The 25,271-nt window shown below is 43.4% G+C and overlaps 1 protein-coding gene across 12 annotated transcripts in view; it reads right to left on the minus strand.

Annotated features, from left to right (window-relative positions):
• The window catches only part of ZNF521 (zinc finger protein 521), a 294,631-nt gene that overhangs the window by 258,012 nt on the left and 11,348 nt on the right, over window positions 1-25,271 (minus strand). For 11 of the 12 annotated variants that reach the window (XR_003095998.1, XR_003095999.1, XR_003095997.1 and 8 more), the window contains 2 exons: window positions 9,986-10,045; window positions 2,312-2,491 (listed from right to left, as the gene is read on the minus strand). Coding sequence is in view for 8 of the 12 variants with exons in the window: in XM_025213989.1 (XP_025069774.1) it covers window positions 2,312-2,491; window positions 9,986-10,045 (240 nt within the window). In the remaining 4 variants the exon portion in view is untranslated. The remainder of the gene's footprint in view (window positions 1-2,311; window positions 2,492-9,985; window positions 10,046-25,271) is intronic. The other variant, XM_025213994.1, reaches the window with a different exon arrangement.

Consider the following 25,271-nt stretch of genomic DNA (forward strand, 5'->3'; position numbering starts at 1 on the left):
GGGTAAGAAAAACCAGGATTTGATATTGGAGGAAGAGACAGAGAGAAAAAAAAGTTTTGTGACGTGAAAAAGGGCCAAATTGCCTACAACTGATGGAAAAACCAAGTTTGGACGCTAAAATCCTGACACAAATTCAGTTTCTTCCCTCATCATTCCTTCTACTTATCCCTATATTGCCTGGCTCCTTTCTCATTTTATCCTGAATTAGATGCAGTGCAACTTGCACTGTGCATATTTTGCCAAAACCTTTTCTATTGATCTCACTCAATTCCCCTCCAAAGAAAACCCCTCCAAAAATAAAATAAAAGCTAGAGGTGTACCGATAGAGATTTTTGGGACCAATACCAATACCCAATTTTTACGGAAGCATATTGGCCAATACCTATCCAATTTCCAATACCAGCCCAGCAGCTTGGAGAGCTACATGCAGCTGGTAAGTCTGGTGTGGAGAAAGTGAGGGCCAGGGGGAAAGGAGCATGGAGGCGGGGCGCAGATCAAGGCCCTGCCATGAGGGAGGAGTGGAGCTGGGGCTGGGGCAGGGGATGGGGCAAGCGCTGCCTAGCCAGGGCAGGATGGGCGCAGGACGGAGCCACGGCTTCTCTAGGAGGTATGTGGAGGTGGGGGTGGCACCAGCTGCTGCGCACAGCTCTGGGAGCCGCTGGTACGTCAGCTCATTCAGTGGCTTCCACCGCACATCCAGGAGAGCATGACGGGGCGTGTGCCCCCCAGTTCTGCCTGGGGCCAGGGTGGACAGCAGCAGTGCTGTGACTGCGGGGATCGGGGGGCTACGGCAAATGTTGGGGTGGCTGCAGCCCCCCCATTTCCCCATCCCAGCACCGCCCATCCCCAGTCCAACCTCGCCCCACCAGGAAGAGCTTGGCGCAGCCCCAACCCCGTGCAGATCCAGGGGCACACTCTCCCCCCACTCCATGCCCTCCCAGACAAGCTGCTGGGCTGTGCGCCTCGCTGCCTACATGCCCATCAGCTAATTCTCAGGATGATTTCTGATACAGACAATTTTCTTTTTATCGGTGCTGATCCAATATCGGACCGATGTATTGGTGTATCTCTAATAAAAACACCTCCATATAGATACATACACACATCTCCATTAACATATTGTGATATGTGAGGCTGATACTCTGGGCTAACAGAACTATCAACAAGCAAGGCTGGCCCCTCACTGGCTGCACTGCACAAAAACTGCATGTTGTGACTTAATGGTTAAAGTTAAAGTACCCTTCTATTTAATAAAATGGCATTCCCTGGTTTCAGTTTGTTTTGACCTACGGTGTATTCCATCAAAATAGTTTACAAATACAATGGCAAAATTACTTCAGTAAGATACAAGTGAATCGGCCACCTACATGGATTCCACTGCAGAATCAAGACCCAAGCTTTTAGACACCTTTTACACTGTGTGCGAGAGTGACCCAGTTCATGTCACAGATAGGCAGGCACTAGGACCTGGACACCACCACTGCTTTTCCTTAGCAGGGCAGAAAGCCTGCACCTAGTGCATCTCCCCATGGTGACAGGGAAAAACAACTGCCCCCAAACCCCCCTGCCTCCAAATGCTGCTAAAGCCCCAGACCCATAAACTGGATCAAAATGGCTCCACAGGACACATCTGGCCTGCTGGCCATACATTGCCAACCCCTGCTTTAGACTATTGCTTCTTTACCTGTGAGTGAAAAAGCTCAAGGCAGTCACAGATCCACTCACCCTGTTCTATTTGCAAGAAGGGAATAGTGTTTGATCAGCATTCAGTTTTACCACTTAACTCATGACTGTGTTTTTATTTATAGTGTACCAATTTGCTGTATTCTCCTCAACCTTCACTTATTGATTACTGTACGCTCATTTGTAGTAACAGCTTAGAATAAAGTAGTATCTGATCTAAATCCATAGCCCACCACTGTATGAATTTATCCATTATCCCACTGCAGTCAAATCCATTTATAAGCACCATCAGATTTTTTAAATTATTAGTAAGATTGAAGGTATATAAAACTATAGTGTTTAAATCAGGAAAGCAGCAAAGTAGCCAGGCATGCTAAAACCTAAAGCACAATTTAAATCGAGTGCAACTGCACTAATTATCCATCTAGCCTTTCCATCTGAAGGAAATTTATGGCATACCAGTTTGCAGCATAACATTGCTCCAAAATCCTTTCCTAATTGCAACTGGTTTCACCTAAGCGTTCAGTCTTGGAGTAAAATAGCTGAGAAGGGGAAAATTTCTGAAGAACGGAACTGGAATCAGAAATAGAACAGTGCAAGAAGCCGCAAAGTGATAAGTATTGTTTACCTGTCAGTTGACATTGATTAATCTTGTGTTCTGTGATATCACTCAGCGACTCAAACACCTGGAGGCAGCTGTCACAGCTGTGCACAGCTTCTTCCTCTAACTCCTCCCCTTCATCCGGCCTTTTCTTACAATCTATCACTTCTCCATCTTCTGCCTTGTCTTCTAGTTTACAGTTAGGGTCTGAAAGAAAATCAAGACTGTGACCTCAGGGCTTTTAAGAAAAGATTCTTTTAAAAAAAAATCAGATTGGTTCTTGTTGTTACCAACAAGAAATATATTTGACAAAAGCCTGTAGCACAGGAGCTTCACACTTTAGATTTTATTGCTAAATAAGCAGAGGAAGCCTCTACCTTTAATTTTTTTCTAATCTTGATGATGAAAGGATTTTTCCCCTCTAAGAATCCACAAAACAGCACTATCCCCCTTTCAAGAAACCCTTCCATACTTCAATGTTAACTTTGTCAATGTTATCACAGCTATTGAGGGGCTTTGATCAGTATATAAAAAGATAAACCACCATTAGAATTAGTTTCCAATGAAAAGGAACAGGGGAAAAAATCAATGAGTTTAGGAGAGAGAGTTTCTTTTCACCATTAACTATAGAGCTTCACAGGAAATTATCAGAATTAAACGAAGTATAAAATAATGGAACTGATTAACATAAGCATGAAATTGACCTTTATTTTATAAAGCTAACCCAATACCTCCTCACCATATGACTTCCTGTGAACACAGCCATAGGAAATAATGCTCTAGGTTAAAAGTTTATATATGTACTTTAACTTGTACACAACTTTAAGTAAGCTGGTAGGATTCCTTGTTTTGCCGGGTCATGGAAAGCTGGAAACATACTGTACACAGTAAGTAGCCCACAAGGATACTTCCATCTGCTTGATAGGTTAACAAGTATTCTGAGGATTAGTGGGGTAATCTAGTTCTAACTCCAAAATAGCAGTGATGAACCCAACATGAGGTTCCAAGTTAAATGAATCAGGTGGTCTCAGCCAAATCCCTTGTGCACAGAAGAACCACATAACTCATTGCACTACCTCAGTCTTGTAAATGACTAATGCTGAAATGAATATGAAGATTAATTTAGCTGCAACTTTTCTTTTGGGGAAGCAAGTACAGTACAGTACTTTAATTATTCCTGACTTTTTGCCCACTTTACTAAAAGCTTCCTCCAAAGACAGAAATAAAACAATCTGTCTTCTCCAATAAAGCAAGTTGGCAGTTTACTTTGTTTTTCTCAGGAACCACAGTGCAACAACTGAAATAAAAAGAAAAATGGTTGTGTACATCCCGACAAAAGAAACACACATTTCACCACTTTTCTTTTTCCTTATTGGCAGTCTCATTTCCTTTTCAGACATCTGAGAGAGTTCCCCACATGCAGCTGTCTGTTCAAGACAAGAATAAGTCATCTTAGAAAACGAACGCTTAATAAAGAGATAATCCAGCTAGTAGCTATCTACTGCTCTGGCCACCATGAAAGCCACCATTATTACCTAAAATATGAGGATGCTGCCACCACTATTTTGCACAGGGGCAGGTGTCACTAATACCAGCCACTTCCAAAGTCTTCTACAAGTGTCATGGCTCACACCATCTCCCTATAACTTGCAATCCACACTGCCACAATGCTCCCCTTCAAATGTTTTATTAATGCTAAAGGAGCTATATGCATAAACTGGAAATGAAACATGTCATTAAGTTAGCTTTCTTGTGCTATGGAGTCTGTGAACTAAACCAGAGGAATTTCTCCAGCAGGATAATGGACAAGATTTTTTTTTAAAGGGAGTTATGTTACAGAGGTCAACAGACAAGTTAAAATAAATCTGGAAAATGGGCATATTTGCTGTAAAAACACACCTACATATGTGCATTTTTTTTCTTTTTTGAGTAGAAGAACAAAAACTTTAGCGCAGGAAGATGCATCCAAATTAAGGACTAATCTGCAGACTATCATAGCCAAAAGTGACACTATTTGAACCTCAGAAAGCTTTTGTGCTGGATCTGGATCTAAATTACCTGTGCCAGTACCTTTTTCAATTTCTTCTGCAAGCTTAACTAAGTAGTTAAAATATCACTAGGTTATAAGCAGTTCAGGAAAAGAAATAATTGTCTTAACTGTTCCAAACTGACCCCGACATCATTAAACACTTGTTGGAAGGCAGCATGTGCACATCGCATACTATTAGTTGTTCAGCTCAAGCTCCCAGTTTCATCTCATAAAACTGACAGCACTCAGGGAAATGTGGGCACTGGGTCTGAATTTTAACATGAGTATTTAAATGCTGCACATAAAGTTTACAGACCTGTTTGTTTTAAAATAAGGTTAGAGTCTGACTCTGCTTTAACTATGATGTGGGGAAAAAAAGAGATGGCAAAAATTCTCATGATTCATTATTCAAATACGCTAGCACTTGGCAAGAATCTAACAACGTGCACATACACGCGCGCACACACACCCTTAGTGGACAAAAACCTGAAGAATTCCTCAAGTCAAAGCTTCCTACTTAGAGACTAGTTATTAATATTAGAATCTTTTTAAGACTAATAAAAATGTTTCTGCTTCTCCTTCTGCATTCACAGACATAACTCTACAGGGATGGGAGTCAATCAAGCTTATTCCCTTCTGCTGCAACTTTAGAATACATGCTCTAGCCAACTGGCACATTTGTTTTTAGGTCAACACTTAAGTGGGACCCTCTGGGACCTAGGTTCAATTTTAGGCTATGATGCCTCTGTGAAATGAGTTCTGGAAGTCTCAGCTCCTCTCTGGGAATGCATTTCCACCTTATCCACTTTCTTGAAAAGATACCACCACACAAAAACACACTAACAACAAGCCATCCACTCTGGAAACTGCTGAATGGTTTTCTATGATGCAACCATAGCTGTCTGCCACCCCTGAGGTGGCTATATTTAAATGACTGTGTATGACTTTAGTTCGCTTATATAAACAGGTATTCGAAAGGCTAAAATAAAATCTGCTTCACAAAAGCAACATGTGCTCAAGTGTAGTTGCACCTTTACCTCCTAATTAAAGCTTGCAATTTCACACACGCTTCATATTAAATACTATTCACCCCTTTCCTTAAACCCAACACCTGCAATACAACCACAACCTCCTCTGAAATGATTACTTTGGCGTAATCACATCTTCAAATGTCACTGTCCCCAACACCTGCAAATATTGCCATTGTCAGTTATACAGACTCCCTCATTAGGCACCAGCCACTATTTGGAACAAAAATGACCCTAGTCACTACCACCAATATACAAAATGAACATGGGCCAACAGTGTGGGGATGCGGTCAGGAAGGCCAACCGTACCTTATTGTGCATCAAGCAGGTCCAAGGAAGTGATCCTCCCCCTCTATGCGACATTGGTCAGGCTGCAGTTGGAGTACTGTGTCCAGTTCTGGGCACCACACTTCAGGAGGGATTTGGACAACATGGAGAGGGTCCAGAGGAGGACCACTCGCATGATCAGGGGGCAGCAGGGCAGGCCCTACAAGGAGAGGCTACGGGACCCGAACCTGTTCAGCCTCCACAAGAGAAGGCTGAGGGGGGATCTAGTGGCCGTGAAATAATGGTCACAAGCTGACAGAGGGTAGATTCAGACTAGACATCAGGAGGCGCTACTTCACTGTCAGGGCGGCAAGGATCTGGAACCAACTTCCAAGAGAAGTGGTGCTGGCTCTTATCCTGAGGGTCTTTAAGAGGAGGCTAGATGCACACCTTGCTGGGGTTGTTTGACCCCAGTACTCTTTCCTGCCATGACAGGGGGTCAGACTTAATGATCTGTTCAGGTCCCTTCTGACCCTACCAACTATGAAACTATGAAACATCTGCAACTATCACTGCTTCTGCAGACTCCATGCTAGTCATCTCGCCTAGAAAGAAGGTTTAGTTTTGGACAAGAAATAAATTCAGCTTATTAGCATAATAAAAATGAATCATTGTCTTCTGTTACTGATTATGTTAACATTATTTATAAATGGAAATTAAAAGAAGTATGATTTTCCCATTACTATGTTCTCTGACTAGTGGTTCTCTCCTTCTCCTCTTCCTCCTCCACATAAGGGATGTTATTGCTGTAACTTGGTCTAATAAAACTGCAACTTTGGGGAAAATGAAAAACTGCATTGGCTTAAAAGTGTTGGAAGCAATAAAGCCATGGACTTCAATTAATCTCGAGTATGGGATCGGTTTAAGGCCAACCAGCAGAAATTCTATTCTGTCCATGTAAAAATGAGGTTTCACCACATTTACTTTTTATAACCCATATAAAAGTCAAGTAAAAGTAATGAATATCTAAAAGCCATCTCAGTGGACTGGCAAAGACTATCTGTATTCTTGAAACTCATCTTACATATTTCTGTCTACGCAACAAGGATCCATAGCTGATCACAGCTAAAATGTCAAACTACCAAGAAAACAGCTTAGTTTCCAATCCATTTCACTGCCTTGCAATGGACCTCCTTCCAAGCCACTTCTGCATGGAAAAAGTGCTGGCAAAAGAAAGGAAAACTAAGATCATGTGGTTATAATTATTACCAGGCAAGGAATATTTCTGCAGCTCAGTGGTAAAGTAAAACTCTGTCGCTCTCTGCTCCCAATAGTGTCCATCGCAAAACAACTGGCTCATTAAATCTCTGCAGTAAGATTAATATGCCGTAGCTGCACTACATTTATAACTTGGTACTCTATAAAAAGCGCATTTAATGGTTAGAGCCAGAGCTTAGATACAAAGTATTACTATAAAAACTTCTGGCAGTATGTATACAGTATGGGCCTTCTGTACTGCTTGAATGAAATTGTCTGAAGTCCTTTTTAAATTTTTTAGCATTAAGCTCTTGCTAAAGGCAAGAAAAAGGTCTTATCTTGTATAGCAGAATACAAGATACAACAGTGATGTGAAATTGACTGCACTAACAAGACTACTCATTGACTCAGGAGTTAACAAAAGCAAGTAGAAAACAACTATTTCTTGACATGTCATTCTCCAGTTTTATAGTCAGCTCTTCTTCTAATTAAAATGTTTATTGCATGTATTAATTTTCAAGTTTAAAATTAATTGATCTAGGTCATAAATACTTTCTGGTGAATATGAAAAAAGCTTTCCAGGAAAGCTACAGAGAACACTGTCTCTTCCCCCTCCTTTCTTTTTTGTCTTCTTTACATAAAGCACTTAACCCTCATTGCCAACAAAGCCTGCTGGAAAAATGTAACAAATATTATAAAGCCCAGAGAATACAAACCCTAAAGATAGATGGAATACAAAGGATAATAAAAAATAAGTATATTTATATTCTTTATAAAATAATAACTCAAACCATTTTATATATAAATAATTAGACATTATGTACACATGCGCATTTTCTATTATGATTCTAGGACCCTTAAAAGACTTTCAGGGCTAGAAGCAGCTTTTATTCACTGAAGTAACCTCAGTAACATTAGCACAATTACTTTAGATAAGAGTTTGTAGGATCAATACCAACAACAAAAATTAATCATTTCCTGAATGTCTTGAATCATATTAAGATTGAGGGAAACAAATAAGCCTCACCGTTTTAAGCAACACATAATATAGTATTAACTGACTGGCACTGCTTTATGTCTTTATTCATTATAAATTCCACACAGATTCCAACACAGACTTTATCTACAGAACTGGTCTTGACTTAACTGCAAGGGTCAGTGTCTATTAGAGGTGTGCAAAGCGGGCAGAATTCGACTGGGATTTGGATTCGGCCCGATTCATAGATTTCACAGGCATTAGGGCTGGAAGGGACCTCGGGAGATCATTGACAGCCCCCTGTCCCAAGGGCAGGAAATCAGCTAGGGTCAAAGGATCCCAGCAAGATAAGTGTCCAAACACTTCTTAAAGGAATCCAGAGTAGGTGCTTGCACCACCTCTGGAGATAGTCTATTCCAGGCCCTGGAGGGAGTCTATTCCAGCCCAAATTCGGGGAACAGTGATTCAATTTGCTGATTCGGAGCACTGTCCCAACTCAATTCGGCCAAATCTGAATCTGAAGATTCAATTCTGATTTGGAGAATAAGCGATTTGGACATAGACACAGCTTTATGTGTTTTTTCTACATACCTCAAGGTCCCACGCATGGCTTGTGAACGCTGCGATGCTGGGGTGGATGGAGTGTCCCACTGGAGCGCGAGGGGGACCCCGTGTGCTCAGCGGTGGACCCAGAAGTGGACTGGAAGTACTTGTGGACTGCAGAAGTACTTTCAGTCCACTTCCGGGTCTGCCACCGAGCATGTGGGGGACCTCCCCCTGGAGCCTCCCTGCTTGGTGATCAGCGGCAGGGGGACCCCGGTGCCCCCACAGACCCAGGAGGCACCAGCTGCCGAGCCAAGGGGCAGGGAGGAGGCCCCCTGCACGCTCCACGGCAGACCCGGAAGTGGACTAGAAGTACTTTTGGTCCACTTCCACGTCCGCTGCTGAGCACGCAGGGCCCACCCCCCTGCACTCCCATGGGATGATCCATCCGTTCCACCAACTCAGCGTTCATAAGCTCCACCTAGTACCTTGAGGTATGTAGAAAAAACATATAAAGCTGCGTCTATGGCCAAATCATCAAATCTCTCTGAATCAATTCAGAAAGATTAATGGGTCTCCAGATTCAATTCAGATTCAGAGGTTCAGCCACCAAATTGGGCCAAAATCTCTTCTGAATTGAATCAGCGAACGAAGCTTCACACAGCCCTAGTGTCTATTAACAAATTATAAAATCATTTATAGAAGCAACTAGTCCTCACATGCTGTATGTATATAAAAATAACTCAATTAGGATACATATAAAGATAATGAGAAACTGTTGAGGGTTGGGGCTAGTTTTGGAGGCGAGAGAGGCCGGGGTAAGTACAGACAGTCAGAAAGCCTAGGGTTGAACTGATTCAATCTTTGCAGGTTAGTCTAAGCTGCATAGATTGAACCCATAGGCAAATGAACAGACATTCACTTTGATTCTGGAAATGCAGCCACATGCCTGCAGTGGCCCAGGCCAGAAGCCAGAGGGCACTAGAGCACACCACCTTACCTTGCTGGAGCGGACAATTTGGGCCAAGGCTAGCCTGCCCAACCTACTGGGGGGCGGGGGAGGGGCAAAGGAGTTTGCAGGAGGTGCAAAGCATCCTGGGATGCTGAGGGGCTGTGAGTTAAGGTGAATCTGGAGGTGATATGGGACAAAAGTTCAATAAACCAATTTGACCTATACCAGTTAAGTCTGATACTACATCCATCCAGGCTTATCTTAAACCAGTTTCAGCCACTTTGAAAGAGGTTTAGGTGCACTGAAATTCTTCTGTGTTATAGATTTGAACCAAGTTCTGATCACTTATACCAGTTTATGTGTAATTTCTGTCCCTAGCCAGGGAGTGTGCAAGAAGTAGGGTGAATGAATGTGAAGGAAAGTTTTTTGGTAAAAAATCTCATGCTAGACTTCAAAAAACAGAGATTTCCCTTTCAGTAGGATACACTACTAATGATTATCTGGAACTGAAAAGTGACATGTATTTATTTTCTGAGCTCATAAATGTATTGTAAGTTGATATCCAATAGAATAAGAGCATGGGTTGAAAAAATAAATCTCATAATGTTGAAAGAGAGTAAGCAAACACTAAGAAAGAATTCAGCATTACCAGTCTGAGCAGCTGTCTGTCCCACACCTCCCTGCTGGTCCTCTGTTTCATTTTCTTCTACTGTCAGGAAAAGGTAAACAAAAAAGAAGATGTTAGATAAGTAGTCAATGGGAGTATCATTTTGCTAGCTTCAGTTCTAAGACCAGCAGTGCCCATGCAACATGGTGAAAGAACCTTGCCTTGTTCAGAATCACTGCAAGGTGCAGAACCTCACAGCATAGTACAGCATCACATTTTGTGCAAAAATGCAAACCTTCTATACAGCAATGAGCAAATAAGTTTCACAAATTAAGAAACAGACTACATTTTCTCTGTGATACTTGTTTTCAACCTACTCTAAAGCATTCTGTTATATAACTAAGTTATAGAATAAGTCAGGGCTTAAAGACGCTCTGATTTTCCATTGGTAAGTGAGAAACCTTTTTTTCCCCTTGGCAAACCATGCTAAACCATACATTTCTACTGAATTTAAATTTTCATTTGAAAAATGTAATTTTATAGTGGTTCAGGCAACCTTGCAAAGATGAACCAACCCCAGGCTAGTGTCTTTACCTTGGCTCACTATTTTCCTATGCAGCAAACATAAAATAACAAGACTCTTAAACCTGGCGTTCAAAACCCTGTGGACCATACTGAAACCTATCAGAATCATGTCAGGCTCATTCTGCTGTTGCTTTGTGAAGCTACAAACAGCTGCAGAAACAGGCACCTTTGTAATTCACATAGGTAAAGGACTTTGCCAAAATGAAGGCAGGGAAGGAGTTAAGCAACAGAACTACTTTCTTATTAGGGTGAAGTTACATGTTACACTTAGACCATAATCATTTTGTAGGATTTTAGCTGATATTAAAGTTAGAATATGCTATCAGCTGCTGCACAGTAAGAATTAATATCATTTCTTGCCCTTACAGCTCTGACCTGACATGAGAGGGCTGGCAACCGGGGGTGTAGCTAGGAGCTGGGACACCTAGGTTATATCTCTGCTCAGAATTTGGGGGAGAGGTGGAGGCTGGAAGTGATGCATTGTGGGATGCTGGAGGACTGCAAATTGCTTGTTTCATCTCTGTGAAGCTGACTGAAGTTACACTCACATGAGCTAGACAGCATGAGCCACCGTTAACCCTCACCTAAAGTAGCATAGCTGAGACACTCAGTGGGTACTTAGCATGAGTTACTGAACTTTGACATGTGGATGCTCATGTTTTAAGTGCCCTTAATGTGGACAAAGTGTAATGTGTAACTTCATCTTTACTCTCTCAAGATACAAGAACTCTTTGGGTCAGAGGGGCACTTAAAAAAAACAAAACTCTTTCTTCCTCCAGAAAGGATAAAAATAAAAATTGGGAAAACTTCACATTGAATATTTACAGCCCCCAAGAATTCAAAGTTCAGGCCTGAAAAAACACAAGATTGACTTTATATTATAAAAAATAAAAAGTCTGATATTTTAGATATTTCTTGTCTTGGATCCTTGGGCAAGCCAAAATGCTTACAAGCTAGAGACATGCATAAAGAGAGTCATTAAGAAGACAACTACTACCAGCAATAGCAACAATGAGTTGATCACTAACCTACCAGCCAGCAGAGAGACATGAAAAATGAAGTTAAATTAAACCCTTGGAAGATTTCAAATAGCCTCTGTGGGTGCCTATACACGTGCTCCTATGCATTCGGATTAGAATGCTCTAGCAGACTCAATCGAGAGTTCAAATTAGAACACTCCAGCATGCTACAACTTCTCATGTATTTAGCATCCCTGCATTTCAAAAATGGAGGTGGGGGCACTTTAACTAAAGCTCATTCAACAAGCTTTAGTTAAAGCGCCCCCACTGCCATTTTGAAACATGAGACACTGCAGCATTTTAATTAGAGCAGCTCCCAAGAGCTGAGTTAATTAAAACACCCATCCCCCTACCCTGGACCACATGTATAGGCACCCTGTGTTCCCAGCAGCCATGGTTAGTAAGCAGAGTCCTCTTTCCAGTAGGTATCCAATAAAGATTCTCAAGCTCTAGTACAGAGGTTCCCAACCCCCAGGCCACGGCTCAGTACCAGGCCGCAAAGGGCTGGCTGCCAGTCTGCAGGAGAGATGGCTGCTGGACTAGAAGTCCGGAAGTAACCGGCATACTGTGGAGCAGCAGCCAGCCCTTTTTTATACTCAGTATAAAAAAGGGCTGGCTGCTGCTCTGCAGTATGCTGGTCACTTCCACATTGCAGTTTGCTGGTCCGCGGTCACTTAAGGTCCATGGTTTAAAAAGGCTGGGAACCACTGCTCTAGTACAGACAAATGTTGCCTGTGTGGTCTACCTGCTATTTTGCTTGAACCTTTTTCAGTAGCCATAAAGTTATTCATATTTCAACAGCAGTGACAGCATGTAATTTTGTTTGTTCTGAAGATGCAACTGTACTAATTAACTTAAAGTAGACAGACAAAGAAATAAACAGGAAAAGCTGATGAACAAGAGGGCCAAGGATACAATGGTCAAAGACAAAATTGATCTAATTAGGCAGAAGGCAGGACAAGGTAGCACTTTAGAAAGGTAACTGGTTCAGAAAGGCATAAGCTTTCTTACGTGACAGCCTAATTCATCAGGTGCTTTGAAACAGCTTGCTGTGAAGTAGCATCTGATGAAGCAGGCTGGCGCCTACAAAAGCTTATGCCTCTCTGAACCATTTAGTCTCTAAGGGTATTTTTACATGTGTTCTGGGATGCAGCACCAGGTGCTTTAATTAGTGAGCAGCAATAATTATAAGCACCTGCGTGTCACATGTATCAGCATCACTGTGCGTCCCCACACTGAAAAAAATGGCGGCAGAGCACTTTGAACTAAAGCTCATCAAGTGTGTTTTATTTCAAAGTGCACCACTGCCATTTTTTCAGCGTGGAGACACATGGCAACACTGATACACACATGAATGCCGCGTTCCGCCGGAGGCTGGGGAGGCACAGTGACTGCCTGCAGGCAGCAGTGGTGGTGTCAGCAGTGGGGGGCATATCAACGGTGAGCGGGGAGCTCCCACAGATGGCCACCGTGGTGTCAGGGGGGGCAGTGGCCAGCAGCAATTGGGGACTGCCCACAGACGCTGCTGGCAGTGTCACTGGTGAATGGGGTGGGGACAAGCGGCGGCTGTCCACAGGTGTCAGCAGTGTTTTTTGCAGGGGTGCACCATCAAGCTCAGGGAGTGCACGTGCACCCGTGTGCACCCCCTACACATTGCCAGACATGACATGGAAGGCTGCCAGAGCATGTCAATTCCCATGCTCTAGCAGACTCAATTAATCGAGTCTGCTCCAACACGCTGGATTTCCTGCCTTCTGCCTGACTTCAGACTAACATGGGTAACTACTTCTTATTGATCCATTGAACTATCATCAATAAAGGGAGTACTATGGTGAGTATAACTCCATAGACAAGCGGGTCTCAACAATTTTAGGCCCTAGGCACTCCTTCATTTCGTTTGTGAATTGAGCTGCACCCCATTTGAAAAAACTTGCTTATTACAGTGCTTACATCCTTGCACAAGGACTGGGAGTGGCCAGGCAAGGACAAGCATGTGCAGTGGTGACGTGTAGAGGGTGCATGAGGGTGCATGTGTACCCCTTGAGAGCACTGGTGCACCCCCTGTCAGGCTGCGCTCCCCGCTTAGGCAACGGGTGGGGGGGGGTCAGGTGGGAGCACGGTGCCTCCCCACAAGTGCCAACTGGAATGAAGTGGTGGATGAAGTGGCTGTAGCCAATTCCAGGAGCTCTGCAGTCAGTTTCAGGTAAGTGCGATCGGCAGCGGGGTGACCTCCCCCCGGTTGGTGAGATTGGCCGTGGGGGACCCCCCCCGGTCACTGACTCATATGGCACCAGGTGCCCATGAGCGTGTGCTCACCTCCTCCCACAGGGGCCAGACAGTGAGTGGTGGGAGGAGGAGAAGCCAGGCACGGAAAAGCAAGTGCTTACCTCCTTGTTCCCTGCAGTACGCTTCAAAGGCTCTCACAATACCCCAGCTGAAGATCACTGCTGTATACAGATGTAATTTCGGTTCATGACCCCACAATCCCCCTAGCATATGGACTGACTCACATAACCACTAAACAGCAGCAATTTTAAAAAAGACTGTGAAACTCTGCAAAAAGAGTTGGATAGTTGCTCATCGCTATCTTTGGAAACATCCTTTGTTAAGAATGGATCTCATATGCCAAGAGAAAGGCCCATCTAACATGGAATTCATCCTAGTCATCAGTGCATGATAATCAACAGCATTAAATATACTGATCGTCTATCACTAAAATCCCACATCATGTCATCTGCTGTGAGACTATTTGAATTCAGACGAAAATGAGGTTTTATATGACAACCTCCTCTTTAGGTCTCCATATGGAATTGAAGTGCCAAAGCACACAACAACTATTCCAAAACCAAGTAAGTTTAGAAACCAGACAGCAGTTTCCTAGGATGTTAACAAGATTCACTTAAGTTTGCCTTGACTTCTGTAATTAAGTGTATGCAGTCTGTTAGACTATGTGCTTCCTTTGAAATACTTTGACTGCTTGCACCAATAAATATGCCAGAACCTTCCCCCTACAATTTTTCCTCCTCCCCCATCCACTCGCACACAGAAAAAAATGTTAATTTGCAGTATTGACTGAAAGGCACATTGTAAACTCACCACATCAGTAAGTGGATGGAAAAAACATGGCTACTACTTCACAAAATACTTCATTTATTTTTAAGTTAGTAGGAAATATACCATAGTATATTTTAGAAAAATAATTGTTAGAAGAGATTTAAAATTGGAGTAATCTGCCACTGGGAAATAAGAAACATTTCTGTATGACAATTCTGCAGCATGCAGATTATCAAAGTTCAACTTCTATATCTGTTAAACTAAAAAAGGAAATCAACTTCTGACCACCATGTAAGCAGGTAACTGTGGTTACCATCTTTCTATATTGTTGTTCCAGCTCTTCAAGGATTCTGAGTCACAAAAGAGCCAAGTAGGTCACAACAGGCCACTGTAAGAAGAACTTGCCAATAGCATTCAACCAAGCTTAAGTGTCTGTCAAGAAAATTAAGCCTTTGTTGAATGAAAAATATGGTAGGAAGGAGGAAAAAAATATAAAAGCTTGAGAATAATGGGTACCTTTGCATAAACAGAATTAGTCTACTAAATAACAACCAGTCTTTCCTTGTCAAGAAGGTAACATCCTTCTTCCAACCCATACAGGAGTTTGCTACATTTGATAACTAAATCATTTTGTAGTTCAGCATTTCAAGCCTTCCCATGGAAAAGTTACAAAATCTTTATCCTACTGAACCACTTTGTTATCAAGCCATGTTCAACTCACTCGGATAAATATCACCCTACAGTTCACAGTCAATTTCACTGTTAACTTCCCCCAAGTATTAACCAAGGAATTCTGTTTCCTTTCAGTAAATGAAGACAATTTTAAAACAAAACCTTCTACAAGATGCTTTACATTGTATGTCAATATGACAAGAAAGCTTTTGGCTAACAAACTGCATTAAAAAGGAACAGGCAAACAGAGACAGACTAAATCTAGTTAATAACCTTAAAAATATTTCTTATATTCCAAGACTATAGTTGTGAACAATGATGTCCTCTTAACATTTTAAATATTTGGCATGCCCTACATCAGTAACTACCAAATAGTGAGAATGATGATTATCAATGAAGGAAGAACCCTCAGGGACCAGGAAAAGCAAAAGCTTGTAAACCCAGGATCTGAATAGGTTATGCTTAGGGTGACCATGTGTCCCAGATTGGCTGGGACAGTCCCAGATTTTGCAGGATGTCCCAGCATCCCAGCCGATTGGTGTAAATTGAAGCAAAAGTCCTGGATTCAGGTGCTGCAGGAAGAGGCAAAGGCTGCTGTCACCCTTAGTGCCTGAGCCAGCTCCTGCTGAGCAGTAGCTGAAGGCGGGGTGGGTTGGGCACTGCCCCTCAACCGGGATGGCTGCCTGCCGCCTGCAGCCTTGTTCCCTGCTGCTGCGAAGGCCCAGGCTGCACATGGCAGCCCTGGGTGGCTGCCAGTGGTGAGAGGGGTGGAGACACTCCCAGCCAGGTCCAGCATCTGCACATGGGGTATGGAGCCAGCCACAGCCTCCACGCTGTCCTGCCCCACCCTGCCATCAGGGCTCCTAGAAGCCATGGGTGTGTATGTGTGTACGCACATGTGCACACACGGTCAATGGAGGTATGTGTGCACATTAGCACTGCCCGACCCAGATTCCCTTACCCTATTCCCAGATTCCTTTAACAATATGGTCGCCCTACTTATGCTGTAATGTTATGGCTAAATATTAATTCTAGATACTATTGTGATATCATTATTTCAGATTTAACAAGATTCCTTGTCTGCACAATTAAGTGTTTATGACCACAGGGTCACCTGTTTTGCTACCTGTGGAAACATTACTTTGCTGGCTAGATCAAAAAACAGTGCCAGCTTCTAAAAGAACTAAATTATCAATACCCTGCTATGCATTTACTTGATTACATTTAAAAAGAAAAGTGCTTCGAAACACAAACTGCTTGCCAAAATAACTGTGGCAGTGCACTTCTCGAGGGTCAAAAAATCTGTCTGCATTAACGTTTTTAAAAGATAATTTCAATAGGGACAAAATAGAATTCGATCATTTCACTTCTTTCTTTCTAAGAACTTGTAGCTTGGACCCTGATCAATTTTTAAACTTTGCTGAAAAAAAAACCTGTTTCTAAATAAGAAGTTTTATCTATATGGAAGGTTAGGCTGCTAAGCTTTGGTTGTAGCTACTTGTTATCCAGAGAGAGCCAACCCTGGTTTGAATTCAGACCATTTCACATGCCCAGAACTAGAAGATTCCAAGCAACAAAAAAGGTAACACTATTATGGCTCTTTCCTTTTTTGTATACAATTAGCGTCACTTAAGCCAGTAAGTGGCAGGAACAAGCAAGATCTGGGACAGGTTCTGAAAATGTGGTTAACTTCCCATTACTCTACAGCAGCCTCTACCAGCTAAGTAGGATTTCACCCCTTCTGCATAGAAACTAGTCAGTGTGACACAGGGCATGACTACAGGGGAGGAAGAGCCTATAGAGCTAACACTGAAAAAATTCATACATTCCCCTTTGCCAAGGACCCAGATCTCACTAAATAACTAGGCTGCCCCACATGGAAGAGTCAGTCTGCCGGAGTTAATGCTATAAGAAACCGCCAGACAGCAACAGTGCATGCTTGAGAAGACCTTGTAGGGAAGAGAAATAGATGAAAATAGAAATGGAAAAAGGAGTATTTTCACTAAAAGGGAATCTTTTATGGAGAATATGGGCTATGATTTATGGCTTTTGAGCTATTGCAAACTATAATAAAATAAAAGCCACAGATAATTGAAAAAAGTCTATTTTCTTCTACTCTGTGTGGGTTAATAAATTAAAAAAAAATACATACTGCCCTGAATGTCTGAGGCTCTTCTCAGCTTGTTAAACAAAGCAAGAGAAGCCACATATCCCAAAATAAACTATAAAAATAGATTGTTATTGATTTAGTACTCTTCCTAAAACACGTTCTTTAAGGGATAGAAAACAATATAAACCTAATACAATAACAAAGGTGGTTGGGGGTAGGTAAAAAAATGGTTTACAATATATATTTTTTAATTTGCACTTTGCATTTTCTACAACTCAATAGTTAGTCCATAAATTGTCATAAGCATTGAATTAATCTTCAATAAACTCATCTTGCACAAAGGCTTTTTTTTCCTCGGATGACAACTCTGCAAAGTGTACCTTGAATCTACATGTTTGAATAATATCTGCAGACAAGTAATAGAGACACTAGCCATATTAGCATAATCAATACACAATTTACAGAGTTACCCAGACAGAACAGAAATGAAACGTGTGCGCCATTATTTTAGTACCTACAAATTACTGTAATTTCTCAAAGTATCTTTCTGCTTTGCTTGTCTCATCCTCTTCACCAAATACAAACAAAAAAGCAATCATTCTTACTATTTAATGTACAGGATAGCAATAAGATTTAGTAGGTGGATAACTTATCAGGAGGCAAATATAAGATCCACGCCCATGAAGTGCTGAGGGTTCTCAAATCCCTTTAAATTCAATGGAGTTTAAAGATATTCAGCACTTTGCAGGACTGCATCTTCTTTGGATTTGATTACATGACACAATGCAGTGCAATTAGAGGTACCCAAGCTACATCTAAACACACTAGCTTATGTACTAGCGGTCTAGGCACATTATCCGAAGAAGCAGAGTAAATTATCCTGGGCAGCTAACACAGCTACTACTTCTAATACCCAAGCTAGCTTGTGCATCTCTACACAACAGTACTTTCTGCAATCTGAACATACCTTACAATACATTTTTAATAGGTGTTTTGTCACCCTTTCCTGTATACCTTTGGTTCTTCTAAAAGAAAGTAAAAAAAATATATATCATTCGGCAAACAAAGACCCACGCACACATTTTCACTCCTACCACTGTCATATATGTGCCTGAGAGGGAACGATATGGCTCTACTTAAATGAAGTTGGTAAATATTTTAAGTACATTATAAAACTGCACTAAGACATCTTGCACTTTTACTGGTCAATATCTGGTGGGTGATTAATTAAGGCCTCATTTTCTGAGCCTCAGTAACCCACTTTCATTAAAAACACTGAACAGAATTTTTATTTTATACATTTTAAAATGTATATAAATCCTATTACCAAACATGTATTTCAGAGTAAACTCAGGTCCTTCCTCACTCTTTTTTTTAAGCATTACCACATGTCCCACCTCCAAGCAGCAACAATATAAGATCTTCTTTAAATATACTTAAAAATATAACAGTAAAAAGGGAGTCCATTTAAAAAAAAACCAAACATTTAATGTCTGATTATTTACCACCAACCTTTCCTCTCCTCACACCTGCTTCTTGCTGGAGACAGACATTGCCTCACAGCTCTTAAGATGTTCCTATTCTTTTTATCCTTGTCCCAGTCTGTCCATCCATTGAGCTTTCTTTTTCAGTTATTTTTGTATAAAAGCTGACCTGGGAGTTCCCAATCAGCTAGGCTGGTTGGAAAAATATTATCCTTATGTTGAAACAACAGTGTTTTCCTGGGCTGCACCTAAACTTAAGGAGGAACTTTTCTTCTTCCACACTTTCCTTCGTGTTGGTATATTAAAGTGAGGGGGGGAACTTTGAACTCTCTTTTAGGCCTCATACTCCAGGCTGATAATGTCCAACTGTGACCCACTGAGCCATGTTAGGAGGCAAAAAACATCCCTGAGAAACTGAGTAAAAATTCCATCCTGTCACACACAGAGAATCCTAACACATTTTTAAACTTATAACCTATTTTGCTTTCAGGAGAGTTAAACCAGAAGGTACATGTCTACTAGGGGTGCACCAATGAAGATTTTCTTGGCCAATACTGATAGCCAATTATTCACCAGGCATAACAGCTGATACCAATCCGATAACCAGTGCTGCACCTAGGGAGGAAAAATGTCCAGCACACCTACAGCCTAGGGAATGACCTGCTGGGTGACACGGAAGTGGAAAGGGATCTTGGAGTCCTAGTGGACTCTAAGATGAACATGAGTCGGCAGTGTGACGAAGCCATCAGAAAAGCCAATGGCATTTTATCGTGCATCAGCAGATGCATGACGAATAGGTCCAAGGAGGTGATACTTCCCCTCTATCGGGCGCTGGTCAGACCGCAGTTGGAGTACTGCGTGCAATTCTGGGCGCCGCAATTCAAGAGGGATGCGGATAACCTGGAGAGGGTCCAGAGAAGGGCCACTCGTATGGTTAAGGGCCTGCAGACCAAGCCCTATGAGGAGAGACTAGAGACACTGGACTTTTTCAGCCTCCACAAGAGAAGGTTGAGAGGCGACCTTGTGGCTGCCTATAAGTTCATCACGGGGGCACAGAAGGGAATTGGTGAGGATTTATTCACCAAGGCGCCCCCAGGGGTTACAAGAAATAATGGCCACAAGCTAGCAGAGAGCAGATTTAGATTGGACATTAGGAAGAACTTCTTCACAGTTCGAGTGGCCAGGGTCTGGAACGGGCTCCCAAGGGAGGTGGTGCTCTCCCCTACCCTGGGGGTTTTCAAGAGGAGGTTAGATAAGCATGTAGATGGGGTCATCTAGACCCAGCACTCTTTCTTGTATATGCAGGGGGTCGGAATCGACGATCTATTGAGGTCCCTTCCGACCCTAACATCTATGAATCTGGCATTTTGACTGCCTGTATACTCTTTCCTGAATATGCAGGGGGTCGGACTCGATGATCTATTGAGGTCCCTTCCGACCCTAACATCTATGAATCTATGAAAACCAATTTACAGGAATGCAGCCGGGCAGCACGGAGATCAGCGCCTTGCAGATAAGCGTGGGGAAGCAAAGGGGTGTGGAGGCAGATTGAGACCCCCATGATGAGGGAGGGAGTGGGACAAGGCATTGAATGGGATCCTGGGCCCAGGGCAGGGAGCAGGATGGATCGTCCAGGGGATCAGCATCCCAGTGCTTAAAAATGGTGACGGGGTGCTTGAACTAAAGCTCATCAAATAAGCTTTAGTTCAAGCACTCCCATAGCCATTTTGAAGCACAGGGCACAGACGGAGGAAGGCTGCCTGCTGTGGGCTCTCCACCCTACAGCTTTTGTCCCGGGAGTTGCGTGCTGGCCATTCCACATCCCCTGCCCATCCAGCAGCGGGAGGCACAGCTCACTGTTGCCACTGCTGCCAGACGGGCTGGGGACATGGTGCAGCCAACACGCGACTCTCAGGCAAAGGCAGCATGGAGGAGAACCCTGAACCCACAGCAGGCAGCTCACCTCCACCCTCACCCCGCTCAGCTCCACTCTGGTTAAAAGCACCCTGGCGCTTAAAAATGGAGGTGGTGGTGCTTGAACTAAAGCTTTGATGAGCTTTATTTCAAGCACTCTGCTGTCCTTTTTTTAAGTGCCAGGACACTGATGCCCTGGACGAGCTTCCCACAGCTCCATGCCGCTCCCCACCATGGCCCTGGGGTCCCATTCGCTGCCATGCCCCAGCCGCAGCCCAGCCCCAGTCCCTCACTGTGGGGGGCCTTGATCTGCCACCCCCCCCACCCCCATTTCCCCATGCTGCCCAGCTGCAGTCCTGGTCATGTGCATGCTGCAGCTGTGCACATGCATGTAGCGTCTGGGGGCCCCAGCCACAAGGCATATTATATTTATCAATACATTATCAGCTACACCAGCCAAAAAAAGCCAATAATGTTAATCTTCCTTTTATTGGTGCCAGTCTGATATGGCACCTATATATCACTGCACCTCTAATATCTACACCAAGGCAGTGACACAACCCAGGTTTGCCATTCTCAGGTAGCCTGAACTGGTAACATAGTACAAATAAACCCTAAATTAACCCTGTTCTGTGGTTTGGCCTACCACCTTTATCCATGAACACACTCTTGGAACACATTTTAAATCACTTTTTGTTGGCATATTAATAAGAGGAATAGACAAGCTGAAACAAATACTTCTTCCCCAAGACACTCAAAGCTTTTAAAACTTTTTACAGACATTCCTTTAGAACATTATGTCATTGCACAGACCAGGACTGTCCAACTGGTGGCCTTTGGGCCACTCCAGCTATCTCATCTACTGCCATGTTGTGGGGAAAGTTTCAGGGGCCTGTGTGCCATCTGTACAGCCCATGCAATGCTGCTCATGCAGCCCATTCAAGAAGAAGGGGTCCAGGGGGTGCTGCTAGTTCTGCCTGCATGGTGGGTGGGGAGAATCCCAGAGGCCTGCCTCTGCAACCTATGGCCACTGTGGTATGTAGCCCCCAGCCATGCCAAAATTTAACAGCTGTGCCATAGATAATGGGGCTAAGGCATATAGGATAGGACCATATGGTAAAACTCTAGCAGAGAAATGAAGTGGCTTCAAGTGCCCCAGCTCAACACTGAGACCACTTGACAATCCTCCTTCTCTTTAAACTGTATGTTTTCCATGAACTCCTTTCTAGGGCTGTGTGAAACTTCGGTCCCCAATTCAATTCGGCGAAGATTTGGCCCGATTCAGTGGCCAAATCTCCGAATCTGAATCAAATCAGAGGACCCTTTAATCTCTCCAATTGAACTAGAACCCTCTGAATCAATTTGGAAAGATTTGGAGATTCAGACATAGAGACAGTTGTAAATGTTTTTTCTACATGCCTCTAATGTAGCAGGGGCTTGTGAGCGCTGAGATGCTGGGGAACAGGAAGTGTCCCACAGAAGCGCGGGGGGCTCCCCAGCATGCTCGGCAGCAGACCTGGAAGTGGACCAGAAGCACTTCCGGTCCACTTCCAGGTCTGCCGGGGAGTGCACAGGGGGGCCCCCCTGCGCCCCCCGGCTTGGTGACTGGTGCCTCCTGGGTCAGGGGGGCACCTGGGACCCCCCCTGCAGCCAATGGCCAAGCCGAGGGGATGTGGGGGGGGCCCCCTGCATGCTCCCCGGCAGACCCAGAAGTATTTCCGGTCCACTTCCGAGTTCACCACTGAGCACGTGGAGGGCCCCCACAACGCTCCTATGGGATGCTCCATTCCCCCCGGGATCGCAGCGTTCACATTTCTAATACCTCATAGTATGTAGAAAAAACTTTAAAGCTGTGTCTGTGTCCAAATTGCTGATTCTCCAAATCAGCATCGAATCTTCAGATTTGGATTTGGCCGAATAGAATCAGCGACAGTGATCCAAATCAACGAATAGAATCACTTTACCTGATTCGGGCCGACTCCGAATCCAAACTGAATAGGGCCCGCTTCACATACCCCTACTCCTTTCTACTGAAAGATTTGAGATACCTATTTTTTGCCATTTTAAAGAACAGAATCACAGGTAAGGACCTAGTGAAATCACAGAGAGACAAAGGGATTTCTGCAAGCCGCTTGCAGTGGACAGAGCTAATTTCACAGTCTCTTTGCTGCAAGCCCCCCTTGCCACTGATTGGTTGAGGGGCCCTTCCAGACCTGCCCCTCATTGCTGACTGGCCAAGAGGTCAATCACTCATCTTCACATGGCAACATTGGTGCAGCGTTACATCTGGCTTCTTAAAAGATGGTACTGAAACCCTTTCACTTTCCTGACTGGTGCCTTCACTGAGTCTACATCACTACCTCAGTCTCTCAGTAGCTATCTCTCAAATCACATGCTCTATGGCTGCTGGTGTTGCCATGTTTTTTTTTTATTTGGTTGGGGGGGGGGGGGGGGGGACGACACAACAACACTGTGCAAAAATCACAGGAAACCCCATCTTTCATGGTGACTGCAGAAACTGCCATTTTCCCCAATTTCCACAGAAATTGCAAAACCGCAATTTAAGTAGGTCCCTAATCAAAGGCAAACATGATACTGTGATAAAAAGTGGGAAGAATATCCAAAGTAGGTTTGGAGCTTCACATACACCCACACACGCACACATTTACAAAGTCATTTTTTAATGCAAACCAATTCAAGGTTCAGAGTCCACATAATTTAATTACAGCTATATATAAACTCCCCTCTCCTAACTTTTGTTAGTCATAGATAAAATAGTAAAAGTGACATAATCATGAATGTAGGCTATTTCCACAGGCTAATACATCCACTAGTATTTAAAAACAGAAAACACACTGGAAACAACTGGAACTATAGATCACACAAAGTGGGAGCGAGGGAAGGGAGGTGATCCAAAATATTCAGATCTACTTGCCTGAAGTTTAAAGATCTAAACAAAGGTAGTGAATGTCCTTGGTGTGCTGTAGATGCTCACTACCTCTGAAAGTGAGGTCACTTTTTTTAGGTATCTAATACGAGATGGATAGATTATGTCTTTGCACTGACTCTGTTCCCATGCCAAAGAAAACTATGGCTTCGTCTTGAAGGCTGTCTTTGATATAAAAAAGTATACATGTTTATATTAATAAAAAAAACAGCTCTTAAAATGCATATAGGTATGACCCAGGTCATTCTTTATCCAAAAGTTTAATAGAGGGTCATTTCCATGGAGTTGACAAAATTGCTCCATGATTTTCTTTCACTTTTTATTCCTTCTCTTATATTTTCAGTCTTTTACCTTTCTGCATCCAGAAATGTACTCAGGAATTTGTCCCAGTCTGTGCATTCATATTCAGAATTTAGGTTTCCCTAGGCACGTACAGAGTGGCTTCCCAGCAAGCTCAGAAGCACCTCAACCTGGACTATACAGTTATGTGCTCAGCTCATGCCAAAATCTCATTGGGATTCACACACTAATTGTCTCCTTACCTACCACACCTGTTCAGTCTGACAGACTGTTCTCAGAGCATACCTACAATAGTGGGCTAGCATAAGTCACTGGAGGAATGTGCAGGTGGCTGCATCCCCTTTCGTAATCAAAAGCTTAGTGGAAGCTATGACTCCCTCTCTCTGTCACAATGAATGACAGAAACAACTTTGACAAGAGTAACTGAAAGTATCCCCCATTAGTCCAAAATACCATACAATAGCTGTGCAGTTAGGGAACTTTTTTGGAAAATGTGGACTTTACAGTTAGGGCTGTCAGGCTCTGGAATGGGCTTCCAAGAGAGGTGGCACTCTCCCCTACCTTGTGGGTCTTCAAGAGGAGGTTGGAAAGATATCTGGCTGGGGTATTATGATCCCAGCACTTGTTACTGCCCAAGGCAGGGGGTCGGACTTGATGATCTAGTCCTAGTAGACTCCAAGATGAGCATGAGCTGTCAGCGTGACAAAGTCATCAGCAAAGGTAACTGCATTTTATCATGCATCAGCAGATGCATGACAAACAGAACCAAGGAGGTGATACTTCCCCTCTATCGGGCGCTGGTCAGACCGCAGTTGGAATACTGCGTCCAGTTTTAGGCGCCACACTTCAAGAGGGATGTGGATAACCTGGAGAGGGTCCAGACAAGGGCCACTCGTATGGTTACGGGCTTGCAGAAGGAGAGACTAGGGCACCTGGACCTCTTCAGCCTCTGCAAGAGAAGGTTGAGAGGCAACCTTGTGGCTGCCTATAAATTAATCATGGGGGCGCAGAAGGGAATTGGTGAGGCTCTACTCACCAAGGCGCCCCTGGGGGTCACAAGAAATAATGGCCATAAGCTAGCAGAGAGCAGATTTAGACTGGACATTAGGAAGAACTTCTTCACAGTTAGAGTGGCCAAAATCTGGAATGGGCTCCCAAGGGAGGTGGTGCTCTCCCCTACCCTGGGGATCTTCAAGAAGAGGTTAGATAGGCATCTGGCTGGGGGCATCTGGACCCAGCAATC

Source organism: Alligator sinensis, unplaced genomic scaffold (assembly GCF_000455745.1).
Source record: "Alligator sinensis unplaced genomic scaffold, ASM45574v1 scaffold117_1, whole genome shotgun sequence".
In the NCBI taxonomy this organism is placed as follows: Eukaryota; Metazoa; Chordata; order Crocodylia; family Alligatoridae; genus Alligator; species Alligator sinensis.